Here is a 17,088-nt window from a genome sequence, read left to right as displayed (position 1 = left end):
CAGAGTGACAGATTGTCACGTGTGGAGTAAAACATCTGCTGTGGCTCTAAAACTCACTCACTTCAGCCAGCAGCGTGGGACAGAGCAGGTCACACTGCAGAGCACACTGTTGGCTCAGTGAACATCAGACAGGAGATATATCTGAGCTGCGGTGGAGCCTGGTCGGATTCGTCATGATTCATGATGATTACACATTTAATTAAGGTATTAAGAATATCTGACTCCAGCCTGTAACAAACCCCCCCCCCCCCCACACACACACACACCCTCCCCACCCTGCTTGCTCTGTGAGTTTCACCCAGCCTTTATTCAGACTTAAGTGGATGAACACTCACAGAGCCAAGAAGTGGAACAATCACCGGCCAAGTCTGAGCTGCCGCTGTAGCTCATAACATAACTGCAGCTCTGACAAGTGTTTCTGCCAAGTGATCTTTTAAAGACGCACAACCTGCCACATGACAACACATCCTCTTCTGATGTTTGCCCTCAGATAACCTCTGTTATGATTCCGTGCTACATCCATCTCCCTCGTTTTATAACTTCATTAGAGAGCTGACAAGAAAAGGGGAGGGGGGGGGGGGGGGGGGGTGAGGAGGGACAGACTCAGCTTCCAACCACTGCAATGCACTGCTGGTTTAAACCTCTCCAGGCTCCAGCTGTATGTGGAGAGTCTGTTTTTTTTTTCTTGTACATGGAAAAAAGAGCAGGAATGTTGTTTGAGTCACTTTTTTTTTCAGATGTCCGCAACCAGGCTGAGAAAGATGTTCAGATTACACAGAGCATCATTTAGTAATCAGCAACTTAACCACAGATAAACTACTAACTAGACAGGAAATTTTATGTGTCTGTGGCTACTGAACTGACTCATCACGTTCACTGGATCCTCTCAGAACGTCTTCAATTCTACCCCGGTCAGAGGGGGACGTCAGAGTGTCCACAGGGGAGGAGCGGCGGAGGCATCCTTGACGAGACAGCGGATGGCATGGACTGACTTCTTTCAGTGTAACGTTGGGAGCGGTGGAGGTGAGGACAGCTTTGATGATCACTAATTCAGGACCACCTCAGGGGGCCTGTGGCTGCATCTGTACTCTTCCTCCTTGTAAATATTTAGATCTGTGTTGACGCTCGGAGGTCGGAACATGAATTGTTGAATTTTTTTTTTTTTTTTTTTTTTAACCTCACGGCAGAACTAACAGCACGGCAGCTGAGATTCCAGCGTCCTGAAAACAGGACCAAACTCAAGAATTTATTGGTTTAAAAAGTACACAAAATGTCCTTCTATATTCATATATCATTTATAGAATGCCTTCCATTATCTGTGCATCATAATGCAGCTTTAACATTAAGACTCAACATCAACAGGTGTACATGCATCATTAAATAAACCAAAAAAAAAAACACAATGGTATTAGAACATATAAAATTGCATAACTCATCCTACCAGCATTGTATTTTTTTTTTTTTTAAATATAAAAAAAAGAATTATTACTAAGAGGGGGTTAGACAAGCGGTGAACAGAAACGGGGGGAAAGATGCTTCAACTGTTCCAATTCTGATAAAATCAAATTCAACTCTTTTTTTTTTTTTTTTTTTTTTTTTGGTAATGTTGAGATGAAAAAGCAAAGTTGGGTTTTGTTTTCTGAACACACACTGACACACAGTGGAGTGTATACAGGAAGTACTGGAAGAGGGGGGGGGGTCAGGGGTCTGGTCATTTACATCAAAACAATACTGTGGTCCCCAAAAAAACACTGAAACAATAACACCACCCTGAGCCAAAATATAATGACAGCTCCAATTCAGAAATACATGAACCAAAAAAAAAAAAAAAAAAAAATGCATAGAAAAGTTCTGCATCCAAATCCTCTTGATCTGAATCCTCGGTTCACATACAAGAAGTCAGCAGGGAGAGGACATAAAGGGGAAATAAACACAACCTAAATATGTACATCAAACTATAGTAGAGCACTATTATTACACTGGTTTGTTGCTTTTTTTTTTTTTTTTCCCTCCCTCCTCCTGTTTCAAGCTCAAGTTTGTTGGTATGTTTGTGCTGAGGTAAAACTTCTCCAGCAGAGGATGTTTTCCCCCCCCCGTCCTCACTTGTGTTTCAGTCGCAGCAGCTGCTCCTTGCCGTTAATGGTTAACGACCGCAGCTGCCCGTCCTCCTCCACCTCCACCCGCTCCTGACCGTTCTCCACAATTCTGGAAGGTGTGGAGAGAACCACAAGAGAAGAGAGGGAGAGGTACAGTTTTACAAGATATTAATGGACACACGCAAACATGCAGTGTGTTCCCATGCACACTGCCCTGCGTGACAGTATCTACCTTTTAGTAGTGATCTTCCTGCCGTTGATGATCTTGGTGGAGGTGGACACAGAGCGGAAGTTGCCCATGCCCCCTCCGCCTCCTCCACCTCCTCCTCCTCCTCCTCCAAAGGAGGTGGAAGAGAAAGAGGTAAAGCCTCCACCTCCCATACTGCCCATGGTTGCCATGTGACCCATGTGACCCATGTGACCCATGTGACTCATATGACCCATATGACCCATGGAGCCAAACGAACCGAAGCCTGAGATGAAGAGGACAGAGAGAGAGACAGTGAGTCTCATTTAAACCTGATGCCAGTGGTTTGGAACAATGTGTTTTCATTTCTGAGCTTGCATCATGCTGTTGTCATGTTTCTTTATTTATCCACTGCTGCATTTCTTTACCTGGGTCAAAAGGTGAGAAGCCGGCGCCGAAGGCGGGGAAGCCGACAAAGCCTCCGAAAAACGAGCCGCCCGTCCGGCTGCGACTTCCCCGATTTTGGTGCTGCCGGCCGCTGCTGAAAAAAGGATCGTCGCTAAAAGGGTCTGCGCCTGAGAGGAAGGGGACAGAAAAGAAAGGCTGAAACTCTTCAAATCCGCATGTTGGTAAAAAAAAAAAACAAAAAAAAAAAAAACTGATGCAGTGATGCACCGACTCACCGAACAAGTCTGCAAACGGGTCTCTGCCGCCGAAGAATTCCCTGAAGACATCCTCCGGGTTGCGGAATGTGAACTGTTCGTGGAAATGGTCTCCGTTGTGGAAATGGCCCCCTGAAACATCACATGTCAGTGAAAAACTCATGTCAGTACTGTAAAAAATCCGACTGAACGATTTCAGTCAGTGTTTTTCTTTCACCCTCGTAGCCATCTGCATCTGTCCCACTGACTGCTACCAACACTGATATTCAATCGATACAGCCACTGTGCTGCTGTTGCTGCGTTCCCTACTGGGTTTTTTTGTGTGTGCTGTGACTAAAGCGGTGACCACCTGCCTGTGGCCAATCTGAGCTCTGACAGAGGGATGACTTGACTGAGATGTGGCAGACCAGTCTATAGTCAGTGTCCCACTCGACTAGTCTTTTGTGAGTGAGACAGTAGCATAAAAAAACAGTCTGACTCATTTTTAGGCCCCAAAACAGTTCCACACTTCACAAACAAGTCACGTCTTGAGTTAAGAGCCGCGACAATAAACTAAACCTGCTGACAACCGACAATCAGTGTCAACAACATCTGTGGTCGGCTCAAAATACTGTGGACAATGAGACAGTGGGGGGGGCTGAGCGGTGAGACAGTTTGTAGACTGAATCCTCTCAGGAAAAATCCTGTAACTCTTAAGGTTAAACTTGTTAAATGTTTACACAAACAAAAAAAAGAAAAACGAGTATTTACCTCTTCCTCCGTTACTCCCTGTCAGTCCCTCTTTGCCGTAGCGATCATATAGGCTCCTCTTGTTGGCTGGAGGAGGAAAGTGGAAAAACCTCAGAGCAGAATAACAAACGCTGAGAATACAACTAATAAGTCCGAGACAACGAGGATCACTGAAGAGGAAAGAGGGATGGTGTGTCTACACTCCATTAACCCCCGCGCACAACGTTTCACTGGTTTCACCGCTGTTCATTTGCAGACTGGTACAGACGGCCGGTGATACAAACCATCTGACAGGACTTCGTACGCCTCCGACAGCTCCTTAAACTTCTGCTCGGCCTCCTCCTTGTTCTCCGGGTTTTTGTCCGGGTGCCACCTCAGGGCCAGCTTTCTGTACCTGCGCCGGGACAGAAGGAAGACGACAGCTGCTGAGTAAGACCACACTTTGCAGCGTTCTCTTCATTGTGTACATCCTTAAGGACGACAAACCTCATTGACAGTGTTCAAACAGTGAACCACCACGGGGGCGCTTTCATTGTGAAGCTGCCAGAAGACATTCAGTCTATTAGTCAGGGAGATTAGTGTGACTCTGTTAGAAAGAAAAAGGCTCACACAACGAGATATTTCGGGCTTTTTTTCTTTTTTTTTGTTTTGTAAGTGAATGAGTTTTAAATATTGCAAGCAGACAATTACAGCGAGTTGTTATTTAAAGAGCTGCAGAGAAGCAAAAGCAGTGGCCGGCTCAGGGTCGATTTCCTGCTGCCAGTAGTCCACATACATAACATTATCTCCACTGACCCTCAGAGACCGCTGTCATCAAAATGCAGTAGCTATTATGGCCAGGAACAACAGGTGCCAGGATGATAAAAGCCTCTTGTAACAGGTGTTACAGATCAGCATTGCACTGCTTCCCTGCACCTCACTGTATTTTAGATTTTCACTGTAATTCCAGGGCTAATCAAAATCAAATCAAACATCAGTGTAGGCACCCACGGATGAAAAGCACGACAGAGAGCTTGTAAAATAAAGAACATGATACCTGCTGATAAGTACGTTAAAGAATCAAACTCACAAACGAGCTTTAACGTATCTGAAAGTCAAGATCAGAGCGCACAGGAGCAGATTTAAAACATGCGTCGGAGCAGCATTAGCTGAGTATCTTACTGGCAGGTTATACAGCAGGATGTGCCCACGTACCGTGAGAGTCTGTTAGACTCAGCTCTTCGTTGCACTTAAAGCTGATGAAACACACTGGGAAGTAGCCTGATTTAAAGAGTAATGCAGACAGTGTCAAACGGATGACACCTCACAAGCCAAATGTCCCCTTGGAGACATTAAAGTTTTTAGTCTTCTCACTCTCGACTCCAGATCCTGTGCACTTTGCTCTGCTCTCAGGTGGAGTCTTTTCACTCTCTGAGAACGAGCCGTAGATTGACTCAGTGTGTTTTGTTGTTATCTATAGGAAGGTGACCGTTCTATAAATTCAGTCAGTCACTGTATGGGTCACTCTCAGACCTCCACAACCGAGATAGAAATGATCAATCTTAATCAACCCACGCTTTCTTTATGTCATCTGCAGACGCATCCCTCCGTACTCCTAACACCTGGTAGTAGTCCACCATGATGAGTGGATGATGGGAGAAACTTCAACCTGCTTGATGAACCTGGAAGTTAAAAAAAAAAAAAAAAGAAAAAAAAAAGAAAAGACAACTGCTGACTCATGTTACACATACAGTAGCATTAAATAACATTTATCAGCCAAACGGCAACACAGCACTGATGTGTCTGTCAGCACTATGAGCCACGGTTTAACAGTCAAAACAATAATAACAAACACACCTATGTAAGATCCAATGTAATCATACTGTCATGAACTTTAGAGGAATAATACTGTAACTGTGTATATAAGCAAACTGTGATTAAAAACTTAAATATGTCACTGTGCGGAAAATTAAAGATAATTAAAGATTAAAGATACTAATTTCTATTTAACAATGGTACTAGATGTACCACAGTATGATGCCACGTGATAAAGTAAGTGAAGCAAAGCAAATGTTTTGTGGTTTGTGAGTGATGTTCTGTTTCAGAAAGACACAAATGTACATGGTTCCCTATTGAACAAAGGCTCCTTTGTAGCTGCTGGTGTATGAAGGAGCCTCTGGCACACTGAGTCCGTCTGAACTGGTCTAAAGCAGCAAGCAGCTAGAAGGAAGGAGGTGGAATGTCTCTGTGAAGTGGACAATCAAGACATTCAACAAACCAAATTAGCCTTGTTTTGATGACGTAGTCAATGTCTTCAAATCCCGTTGGGGTTTTTTTTTTGTACATGAGTGCTCTGATTTTTCTTATTAGAAACTGAATTACTTTTAGTGTTAGTAAGTTACAAAAATGATTCAGACATACGCTGTATTTAAGTTGTCAGTCACCGTGTAAAGCCACCTCACCCTGACCTCCGCACACCCGTCTCCCCGCTTCATGAGTGATGCTAGCTTGTTTATCTCTCTCTGTGACCCTGAATGGCTGCGGCTACCTGGCTGACATTAATGAATACAAAGAGTCGGGGGGGGGGACTGTGCCGTTACCGGGGGTTATTTGCAGCACGGCTTAAAGACCACAATGCGTCCGGTTAATCCCCCCCGGCGAAGAACATAATCTCGGTGAGAGGGTTTTTGTTCGTGGCGGTAGCTGCTGTTAGCTGCTCCTTTTAACGAACCTAACACCAGCTGGTTGGAGCGTTAGCTTAGCAGTAAACATCATTAGCCGCATTAGCTGTGATGTCGAAACACTCTTACCCAATTCAAGTCCGGCTGTCCGTGTTCTCAGCAGACACGCGGGACAGACAGACAGGCAGGTCGTTACTCAGGCTGTAACAGAAGCTAAACAGGTATTTTTTTCATGTTCAGCAGTCAGCAGGTTCTCGGCTCAGACGCAGCGTCCTAGTCCTCACTTCTTCTTCTTCTTCACCCTCTGCTGGATAATTGGCGGTTATTACAGTTTACAGGCGCGTTACCGCCATCAACTGGACACAAGAGATACACAGTATACTGACTGTAAATAATCCCATCAGCCCTCCACGGGAAACACTAACACTGTTATGATAACGGTCAAGACTGTTAAATTGCTGCGCAAAGCAGGTAAAGATTAAAAAAAAACAAAACAAAAAAAACAAAACAAAAAAGAAAAAGTCACTCCTAGTTCCCATAGACAGCTCCTCCATCCTTGGCAGTCCCAGGATGAGGAGCTAGGAAATCAATTGTGGCACAGTGTAGTCTCCATCATTTTGCTTTATATGAATGTAGATTTACTGTAATATGAAGTCAGACTACAGTCCACATTATCTACTATATATTTACAGATCATTTACGATGGCAACATCAACTGGACATTTTTTCCTCATCACTATCTGTATAGGCTGCCTGGTTAGCTCAGTTGGTGGAGCATGAGACTCAACCTCTCAGGGTCGTGGGTTTGAATCCCACTCCAGGTGGCACCACCCGTGGAGGTGCCATAGGCCTTCGGTGCATTGTGAAATGGGCGGGCTGCCCCCGCGACCTGGGCCTGGACCCAGATAAGCTTCAGATGATGACATGACATGACTATCTGTATAACCTCGAAGCGACCACTGCAAACTTTGGCAGCGTTATCTGATTATGACCATTAAAAACTACAATAATTAAAATTCACAGAAAACATGTCCTATCTTGTGTTAGGTGCATTTTATATAACATACTTTGATACAAATGTTCATTCTGTGTAAGATGAAGGATGTGTAACACAAGGAAGAGAAAGAAGAGAAGAAAAAGCAGTGAACCGTTTCCTGTGATGCTTTGACCTTTAATTAGCAGTCATACTACAGCCCAGCTTCACAGCTACAATTTTATTTTGTTTCTGTTCAAGCCGACGTGGGATCAGGGTGAAAATTAAACACGGCAAATAAAGGGTGGACGCACAAAACAGGGCAAGTTGTGTTACACAATTAAGAATAACTGAGTGTCTGGAAAAAGACGTTTTGCTCGTGTTATCGCATCTGAAGGTGCTGAAGGTGGAAATGGCGTCATGGTAACTGGCTTTATTTGAGCAGCTTCGCAGTTGCCATGGAGGTCATGGTAGTCATGGTAGTCATGGTGATGGTGGGCACGGTGATGTCTTTGAAGATAGGCTGTGCGACACTAGAGTAGGACACTTTGTTCTCGCTGAGAGTCCCGATGATCATCTGCCGCATTTCCCTGCTGGCATCACCACGCACTGCCAGCAACGCCTGGATGTGCTCCTCCCTACGGAGAGCAGGAAGGACAAAAGCAACTCAGCAACGTTGTTGATCAAAACCTTATTATAACACTGGTTTGATGTGTTGAGTATCAACCAGTTGTGTGTGTATGTGTGTCACTGTGTGTACCTGATGTCAGGATACTTGGACACCAGAGTGGAGACCTCCAGGAACAGCAGCGTGGGGTCAGTCAGCTTAAACACTTCCGCAATCGCAGCAATGGCACCGCAAAGTCGATCTGTGTCTTCACCCTATGCACAACAATCAACCCGAGGTTAGGCACGGCCCTCCAACCCTTAACACGCTTTCCTTCATTAGCGGCCAAATGCTGTGTATTAGAAAGTGTTTTTCGACAGCTTTGCTACTGCCTGACAGATTTGTTCAACTCAGCACAGTAGTAAACAGTTGCGTGAAAGATAAAGCGTCACGTGTAAACTCACAGCAGCCAGTTTCCTGAAGAGGAACTTGAACTGGTCCGCCTCTTTGATCATCCTCTCAGCCCCCTCCCTCCTCTCATCAGCATTTTTAAAGGTGATCCTCTTCTGCATCACGGCTTTGATGTACTCCACCACCACCCTGCGCAGAGCCTCGCTCGTCATCTCCTGCACACACCACAGCCACGACATGGTCATAAGATCATACGAACAATCTCTACATGATAAATACAAGATGAGCACCGCCACGGATCTGTGAGAATATGACACGTGTTTCAAGTCAGCTGCACTTTAACCCCGTGGCAAAGACAAGTTTCAAAGAAATGTATTATTTCAAAGGTTTTATGGAGATGGCCTGCTAAGAGCCTACACTCTGCTCCGTTCCTACCTGATTGAAGGGCTTCTTGATCTTGTTGAAATCATTGAAGTAGTCCTCCACAGTCACACAGATTGTATCCACAGCATGCGAGCCTGTCAGCCACTTCCTGGTCAGCAGCTCATTCAGGTGATGCTGGTCAATACAAAGTCAAAAATCAAAGCAGTCAAATGTTTTTCATTTTCAGTTCCGTTTCTTTATGTGTCAAAGTGACTTGAGGTCCCTAAAAGCAATCCCTGATTAAGTTTGATATGGCAAAATTTCCTTAACCGATGAGGTAGAAACTGCACAGTCATTTTTCTTTTATTAGTATTTCAGATAAGTGTGGACCTTCTGAAAATATGGAATAAAAGGCCAAAATAATTCTTGGTTCACTATGATTCTGTCTAACATGTCGTATGAAAAACAAGGCGTGGGATCCATCAAGAAAAACAGGCTCCAAGTTAGACTGGCTGCATTTTAGACAAATAGGGAATTGAGGAGCAGCTTATATTAACAATGCAAAGTCTGAATGTTACTTTTGTTCTTCCACTGACAGTGTTAATGACGCCAGAGCATTCCGGAGATTAAATAAATCCTTACCTGCTCACAAAAACTAGAATGATCTACCTCCCTGCATTAGCAAGAACTCAGCTACAGCTTCTGATACACTCAGCATGCCGAGTTGTTTCAAAGAACATTTCGTTGCCTGTTCCAGTCTTTACTCACACCTATACCTGAACTCCAAGCACCCATAAAGCAGCTATCATTGGTCACCTGTGTGGCCTGTAACCTATGATGTCAACAAAGCCAGGCCAAGCCAAGCTTTATTAAGATAAGACACACCTTTATTAGTCCCACAATGGGGAAACTGCATATTGTCATTCCTGTTCACAGTTAGGTTATTGCAGAGCTACACTGCCAAGTTGATGTTGGAATGTTTCACACCTGTATTCATTGCACTGGAGGTACATCTAATAGCTACTACATCTTGCAGGTGACTAACCAACCTCCTTTGTTTTAAACTGGCACCTTTATCCTTGGACAAAAAGTCCAAGTGTCTCTCACACCCTCACACACCATGCAGTCCTAAAGGCCAGTGCACCGTCTTGTCTGTAGTTTCCCAGACAAGTTAGCCTACCGTAGTGTGAAATGAAGTTTACACTCAATTTTGGTCATGTATTTTAACAAAATGCAGCCATAGCACACTTTCCATTCATAAGCTACTCCATTGCACACCATCATTGTTTTTAAAAAAAAAAAAAAATCATAGCTCAACAGCCAACCGTGACAGCCCAGTAGAAATTTCCCCAATTAACTAACACAGCTGTGTCACCTGACAAAACACAGACTAAAATCTACTATTCTAAGGAATTTCCACATTCGACTCAACAATATCCATCACTTCAACAAAAAAAAAAAAGGGAACAAGACCTACAGTCAACACTGCAGACTTCTGAATTCAAATATGCAAAAACATGTCCTCTATACCTACAAACACAACTACCCAACAATACAAGATTATTCACAGAGCGCACTACACAAGGAAAAGAATGTCAAAAATCTTATATATATAGCAGGTTATAAGCCCTTCTTACTTCAAGGTCTAGGAAGACTTCATCCAATAGGAACTGACATCCCTCCTTGGCGACTTCATTGAGCGTCCTCTCTATGGCAGCATCACTGTCAGTGGGCTCTGAGGACTGAGAGTACTTCCTCTTCAGACTGTTGATGGACTCTCTGAGGAACACACAGGAGAACTCATGCTTTAGACTATGGGATCCCAAAGTGCTCGATATTAAATCAATTCTAAAGACATTACCAAGGAAATCATCTTGTGAATAAATTGTTTAAAATATAATATATAATAACCTCATGATGGACGGGCAGTTGTCATTCACTGAAAGCGTAAACACCACTTCATGTGTGAAATGAGATCTTACTTGAATGTCTGGCAGTTGTTAATGATGGCTATCATGTACTGTACGTAACACTGAGGCAGCTGTCTGTCTCTCAGGTGGTCCTCCTTGTAGGTCACTGCCTCCTCTCTGTACCTACAGACAAGACACACAATCCGGATATATTTCTCCACTGAGCTTGTGGACTGGTGGTGATGATGATGGAACGAACCCCATAAATCTAAAGGTTTAAAAGAGCTTTATCACATCAGAAAGAAAGTCAAACAGTATGAAAAAAAATTTTTTACCTGATGAGGAAAGTGTTCATCTGTTTCAGGCACAGCTTCAGAACCTGCTCTTTGAAATCCCCATCAATCTGCGCGGCGACTTGCAGGTTCTGCTCAAACATCTGCCGACCAGTGAAGCAATTAAAATCAAGAACAGAGAGAATGAGTGAAATGAATGCTGTACTCTCCCCATAAATGTTTTAATCACACAGACCAGGAAGCAAATAAACACAGCGGCTCAGGAAGTATTGTGTGTGTGTGTGTGTGTGTGTTTGGTACCTGAAAGACAATGGCGGGCAGTGTGGTCTGGTAGTACCCATCTTGGTCAGCCTCAGGCTCTGTTTCTTTCTGCCAGTCCTTCTTATCAGTTTCCAGGGCCTTCCGCAGCCAGCCTGTTATATTAGACTGAAGACATCCGACAGTCAAACGGAGAGTCTGGGTCTACACTTAACCAAAAGATGGTTTCTAACACTGTTTCTGTTTTCTTTATAGGCCTGTGTAGGTGAAAGTGCACGGCGGAGAGAAGAGAGTGTGACACACTGGGAGGTAACCTATGATAAACTGTTGTCAGTGCAGTGCTCTCAATTGAATTATGTGGGGATTCCACCAGCAAGTCCAAATTAAATACACACAGACATCATGTACAAAAAGACTACAGACGGGACGATCAACAGTGTCCCTGTTAGTGTGTGTGTGTGATGCTTACTGTAAAAGTCTTGACATATTTGCTAAGCAGGTCATCCACCACGTCCTGAGGCAGCAGAGGTTCCAGCTGGTTGATGTCGCACTCTGAATGGAGCTCTGGGTGGCCCATCATCTCCACACTGAGGCACACACACACATGCACACATACAGACTCTATCACCATACATCAGTTCCAGTTTAGACATTAAGTCTTATACCTAAAACCTGCTTCTCTTAAGTGCTAATGTGTAATAAATAACTGATGAATGCCCCCAAAATAAACCCCACTTGTGAAAGTGTGCGCTTGTGTGTGTGCGTGTACCTCTTATATGTGTTGAGGACCCAGGTAAGCAGAGACACAATCTCATTAGCCTCCAAGTCCTCTGCAGCCAGTTCTTTGACACGTGTGGAAACAGCGCTGTGGTAGAGACGGAAAAACCTGAAACACACAAACATACATGTGAGATATGTGCATGTGGAGCTGAACACTTTCACAGGTTTTCAGTTTTTACAGTTCACAAGCTTCCTTTTGTTTCCTGAATGTGATGTGGTCCATATTCATGAGTTCCTGTGCTGACATTTTGAATTTGGTTTCCGTTACCTGTTGAAAGTGTTGTAGTGTGGGGGGAAGCACTGCACCATGAGGTTCTTTACAACAATAAGGTCGTCCAGAACGTATTTCCTGGTTATTTCTAGAAGACGAACCAGCCACATTTTATCGGCCTCTCTCGTCACGGACTGCGTGCCCTCGATGCGGGTGCTGACTGTACCCTCCAACACCTGCGCGACGTAAACAGATCAAAGACTTCAGGGTTCGGGGTCTGAGTCGGCACAGCTGAGCAGATAACCATCTCTTACTGAGGATGACTCTGATCACTCCTCTTACCTCAAACATCTTGTCCTTCCAACGTTTGGGTCGTCCAGGTGGAATGAACCCAGTCTGCTTCTTACGGTCGACCATACGCCGATCTATCTTCTCCTCGCGCTCAATGATACGAACCACTGACACCAGCATGGTAGGGTCACGACGAACCGTCACCATGGACCTCTGCAGTACCATCCATAACTGTTTGGCCAACTCATCTGACAAACCCTGGACCTGGAAGAGAAGAGAAGAGAAGAGAAGAGAAGAGAAAGAGGTTGAAAACTGACTGCCAATTAACAAAGGCTGCTAATAAAGTTTTTCCACAGCAATAATTCCATTACTACAACAACAGAGTTGTGTCACACTCACCACCCTGCTGAAAACACTTTCTCTTTCAATACTAATACTGTTATTATTCACTCCTTATTTCCAATTGCATCTAGTTCTGGATCGTTGCTAGGTTACTATCAACGCACAGAGTTTTCATTTTCAACAGCAGACATGTGAGAAGCGATCGCCCGTGCAGCAGAGAGTTGGGCCTTTTAACAACTTACATCTTCAAAGTAGATGGAGATGAGGTTCATGTCACTGGTGTTCTTGCTGTCCATACGGTACTGCTCATACATGAGGTCATCCCGTGAACACTCCAGCTCCATCAGCTTCCTGTGGGCCTGCAGCAACTCCGCCTGTTCTATTAGCTGCTGTGTGTCTGCCACAATTTCTGGTACTGTACACACACGACAAAGTGACAAAGACACACATAAAGCCTGCGATGTGTCTGCAGTAATAGTATAATATTTGTGATGGAACACACATCCATGGCATCTTTTACATCGAGTTGCACTAAACTTACCAGAGAAAATGTTTTTAAGGTTCTCCACAGCGGAGGCCAGCTGACTGTGTTGAACTACGGCATCCTTGACATCTTTCAGGTTCTCAATGGTGTTGATACTCTGCCTCCAGTCTTTACTGACATCAGCCAGCGAGCTCTGGATGTCTTTGACGTCCAACAGGGCACTGTGCAGCTGGGTCAGTCCGGTGCGGACACCGTCCAGCTGGGACTGGATGGCTGCCTGAAGGACATTAGGTTTCGACAAGACACAAAATATTTTCTGACATTTTGCTGATTAAACAAAAAAAAAAAAAAAAAAAAAGGAGTGTACACTGAACTATACTGTGCTAGCACATCACCTTCAGCCTGGCTTCCACAGAGGCCTTTTTGCGGGCCTCTCTTCTTCTGTACTGCTCCACTTTGTCCAGCTGGTCCGACCTCTGCAGCATTCCCGCCACACGCTGCACTGCGGTGGCTACTGCCTCCCGACTCGTCTCCTCCATAGTGTCTCTCAACGACAGAAAGTACCAGTCGTATCCAAAGGCTTCATGCAAATGCTCTTGAGCTGAGAGAGAGAAAAAAATACAACCTCACAAGTCTGTCTCACACACACCAACGATAACGTAATGCACAATAATCACACACTGAAATATTCTGGTACTTGTTTGAAACCACACATACAAACAAAGGATCCATTTGTTGTTTATAAGAGATTATAACTCTTTGCTCAAATGCCTTTTTACACAGTGATAGATTGACAGATATTCTTGCAAGGTCCAAACCTTACAGTACTATAAAGAGAAACCAAACACTTCCCACCATGAGCAGGCGCTTGGGTGACAGCGGACCGGAAAAACTCAGGAAGAAATCTCCCACAGAACCGGATGTGGCTTGACAACTGTTCCACTACTGAGCGTCAGGTCAACTGTGTGGAAAGATGCATAAGTTTAAAAAATAAATAAACAGCAATATCTCTCAAATCTCTCGACCTCTAACGTGTTTATTTAAAAATGTGTTTCTCCATCTTCACGTTAAAAATGAAGAAAGGTGTCAACAACTGTCACAACATGACACTCATTTCTCCACCGCTAATGTGGGACACGGTACAAACTGTGAGCATAAGGAATAACTACCTTTCTTTTCTCTGAGCTGTTAGGCTGTCACACACTATTAAATGGCTTCACTGGTTTCTGTGTAGCACCGAGTAACGTTAGCACAATATAAAATAATGACAGCAAGTGAGCTGTTAGCTGTTAGCTAACGTAGCGTAGCTTTTTAAAATTTGAACAGCCGGTGCACGGCGGCAGAGAGCGGCTGGACAGACTGTTACATCGTGACATACAAAATGTCGATGAAAAACATTAGCTAACCCTGTAAATTAAATTCAGTTTTCCAGCTCAATAAATTGAATAGCATAAGCTAACTTCACAAAAGACGGGGAAAGGCTCGCACTATCTTAGCGCGTGTGAAACAAGCTCATTGTACAAACCACAGAAACGTTCTTACCTGGACGTGGTGAAGATGAAATGCATGTCTACAAATAAGACATAAATATTAGTAACGGGGTTGTTTTGCTGTGTCTCCACTTCCGCCTTTGAACTCCGCCCAGCACCAGCTGCTGATGGGTCTTGTGCTCCTTTCTTCTTTTTGGTTTTATTGAAGATTGGCAAACAGCTTTCGGGCGCATTAACGCCACCCACTGATCTGGAGGGGGGACTGAAGCGTTACACACGCTAAGATTTAAACCACTCAAAGAATTACAATCAAAGCAACAAACAAAATATACATCATTAAATAAAAAGAAAGGAGCCAAATTAAGATAAACAATTATTTCTCAGATTCTAATCATTAATCTTGTTGATCGTAAATACTGTGTTTCCAACACGTGTCACCTGAAGATGATTAGTCAAAGTAGCACTGAGCATCTGCATTTGGGGGCTTGATTCTTATCTGAGAGCCATCAATGCTGCCCACAACCCTGGAGAATGCTGCACATCCAGCTAGACATTCAAAGCCTACCCCAGGTCTTTGAAGCGGATGACCCTGTTTTTCAGCCTGTGTGTATTTCGTGTGCGACCCTGTGGATGATAACATTCACCTTCGAATGTGGGATGCCAAACGCTCTTGAGACTACACGGTGAGAAGCTGCATTTGCCAGGCAAAACAAGAACACTAGAGCCTCAAGGCCATGGGTGATCATGCTGTTAATACAGATATTAAATCTGAAAACTCAGTGTCATGAAATGAAATATGTGACTAAAAGATATGTTATATACTAACATATCTTTTAGTCACATATTTCATTTCATGGCACTGTTTTTTCAGATTTAATATCCGTATTAACAATCACACTCCAACAATTTATTGGATGTGATGTGAAAACAAAATTGTGCCAAGTTTCCCCAGAAGGGGGAGTAAGTCTGACCATAGGATTCTGAACCTACATTGAGAAATCAGAAATGATGTATGAAGAAAGAAAGAAAGAAAGAAAGAAAGATTGATTTAGAGGAAATGCCACCCAAAATCAGTCTTTCTTTCTTTCTTTCTTTCTTAATAAATCATTTCTGACTATGGTGGTTGGCAAACAACTGCCACCTTCTGACCTGGACTGTGGGTCAGAATGGGTCTCATATACTATGTTCTTAAGTCCAGTTTTTATTGACCAAGAAACTAGTAGCTGCAGCTGTCAAACAGACAATCAAATGGCTATGGGTTCAGTCAAAGGTAGGGTTGTCCTGACGATGACAACAACGTATTGGTTATCTGCCCATGCTCCCCATCTGATTCCCTTATAACACAGCTGCACAGTGGCACTGCACACGAGCCAAGCTGAAGTGCTAAGTCATGTCCAACCTGCAAATGTTGTGGATAGAGATGCTGTGAGCAGTGGGGAGCTTTCTATGTGTCTGTACGCTGGGCCCCATTTTTTCGCCATCTGTCCCTGCAGCAAAGTGCTGTCAAGATCAGCCCACCTTAGTGGCTTCATTTACTCATAGTGGTCTACGGGAGATTTTCTCTAAAGCATGTAAAAGACACACAGATGCCCGTAACACAGATAACCATACAGAATAACATGACCTTCCTTTTTTTCCGTCTTCTGCAACTGAATCTTGTTTTGTCTCTGTACCCAACACCAGGGTGCTAACAAGCGTCAAAACTCAGCTTTCTTTCAGTCAACAAATACCATGTCCTGGGCCAAACCAGCATCAGTGAGGCACACTCTTACACTAGGTAGCATGTTCCTTTACACTGTAGTTTATTTTGAGTCTGTCCCACATTCACTGTTCTGCTGTCCCAGAGACTCACTATAGAACCAGACGTGGAACAATCCGCTGCTGAAAATAGTCCCCAGCAAACGCACTTTCTCCTCTCATTTGTGGAATGTTGCTATAGCAACCAGTTGTTCTATACATTGTGGGTTTGGAGATTTTCATGGGATTTGCTGGCAATAAGCAAAATATAGAATAAGCACAACATGATGTAGTGGCTGAATGGTGTATATGATGTTTGCTTTCACCTTCTCCCACTATGGGATGGCATATTTTATTCAGCCTTGGTTTTTCACGCCCTTCCTGATGCAACCTGGGTTCAGGGACAGGGTTAAGGTTAGGGGGTATGGGGAGCCAGGAGACTGAAACTGCCATCCAGATGGCAACCAATCAGATGGCTCCGAGACCGGAGTGATGACGCCACATTCCTGCATTCCTGTTTAGCTCAGCTTTGACTTCACGTCCTTCATTGTCACAGGAATGCAACGTGATGTAGACAAACAAAGGACCTCACCTCCATGTGTCA

At 44.0% G+C, this 17,088-nt stretch overlaps 2 protein-coding genes across 4 annotated transcripts; both read right to left on the bottom strand.

Moving 5' to 3' along the window:
* Positions 1–1,466: 1,466 nt before the first annotated feature.
* Positions 1,467–6,625, bottom strand: LOC121193600 (dnaJ homolog subfamily B member 6-like). 3 transcript variants are annotated; one of them, XM_041055990.1, is made up of 8 exons: positions 6,464–6,625; positions 5,229–5,335; positions 3,959–4,068; positions 3,696–3,761; positions 2,967–3,077; positions 2,712–2,858; positions 2,329–2,569; positions 1,467–2,205 (listed from the first exon to the last, which is right to left on the bottom strand). In XM_041055990.1, the coding sequence occupies exons 2-8, from the start codon at positions 5,291–5,293 to the stop codon at positions 2,100–2,102; spliced, it is 846 nt and encodes a 281-aa protein (XP_040911924.1). In that variant the 5' UTR covers positions 5,294–5,335; positions 6,464–6,625; the 3' UTR covers positions 1,467–2,099. The 3 variants fall into 3 exon arrangements, with proteins under 3 accessions (XP_040911924.1, XP_040911925.1, XP_040911926.1); XM_041055991.1 differs by lacking the exon at positions 6,464–6,625 and adding an exon at positions 4,470–4,545 and having other exon boundaries at positions 3,959–4,069; XM_041055992.1 differs by lacking the exons at positions 5,229–5,335; positions 6,464–6,625 and adding an exon at positions 4,161–4,433.
* An 864-nt stretch (positions 6,626–7,489) lies between these two features.
* Positions 7,490–14,930, bottom strand: exoc3 (exocyst complex component 3). The gene is made up of 17 exons (XM_041056200.1): positions 14,800–14,930; positions 14,113–14,218; positions 13,653–13,858; positions 13,315–13,534; positions 13,016–13,188; positions 12,483–12,695; positions 12,198–12,376; positions 11,919–12,035; positions 11,619–11,736; positions 11,192–11,317; positions 10,934–11,034; positions 10,671–10,781; positions 10,326–10,467; positions 8,761–8,883; positions 8,379–8,540; positions 8,068–8,189; positions 7,490–7,945 (listed from the first exon to the last, which is right to left on the bottom strand). Exons 3-17 carry the CDS (start codon positions 13,794–13,796, stop codon positions 7,741–7,743), a joined length of 2,256 nt encoding a protein of 751 aa, XP_040912134.1. The 5' UTR covers positions 13,797–13,858; positions 14,113–14,218; positions 14,800–14,930; the 3' UTR covers positions 7,490–7,740.
* Positions 14,931–17,088: the final 2,158 nt, after the last annotated feature.

Source organism: Toxotes jaculatrix, chromosome 14 (assembly GCF_017976425.1).
Source record: "Toxotes jaculatrix isolate fToxJac2 chromosome 14, fToxJac2.pri, whole genome shotgun sequence".
Taxonomy (NCBI): domain Eukaryota; kingdom Metazoa; phylum Chordata; class Actinopteri; family Toxotidae; genus Toxotes; species Toxotes jaculatrix.
Note: the sequence above shows the minus strand (reverse complement) of the source record. Positions and strands in the feature narration are given on the sequence as shown.

What these genes read in the sequence shown, in the direction of transcription:
- exoc3 (XM_041056200.1), bottom strand. Translation starts at nt 13,796, where the DNA reads ATGGAGGAGACGAGTCGGGAGGCAGTAGCCACCGCAGTGCAGCGTGTG. An exon ending in TGCCCGCCATTGTCTTTCAG is followed by an intron (nt 11,035 to 11,191) that starts GTACCAAACACA and finishes ACTGGTCGGCAG; the next exon opens with ATGTTTGAGCAGAACCTGCA. An exon ending in TCAAGAAGCCCTTCAATCAG is followed by an intron (nt 8,541 to 8,760) that starts GTAGGAACGGAG and finishes TGGTGTGTGCAG; the next exon opens with GAGATGACGAGCGAGGCTCT.
- LOC121193600 (XM_041055990.1), bottom strand. Translation starts at nt 5,293, where the DNA reads ATGGTGGACTACTACCAGGTGTTAGGAGTACGGAGGGATGCGTCTGCA. An exon ending in AGGGAGTAACGGAGGAAGAG is followed by an intron (nt 3,078 to 3,695) that starts GTAAATACTCGT and finishes GTGATGTTTCAG; the next exon opens with GGGGCCATTTCCACAACGGA. An exon ending in AGGAAGATCACTACTAAAAG is followed by an intron (nt 2,206 to 2,328) that starts GTAGATACTGTC and finishes CACACCTTCCAG; the next exon opens with AATTGTGGAGAACGGTCAGG.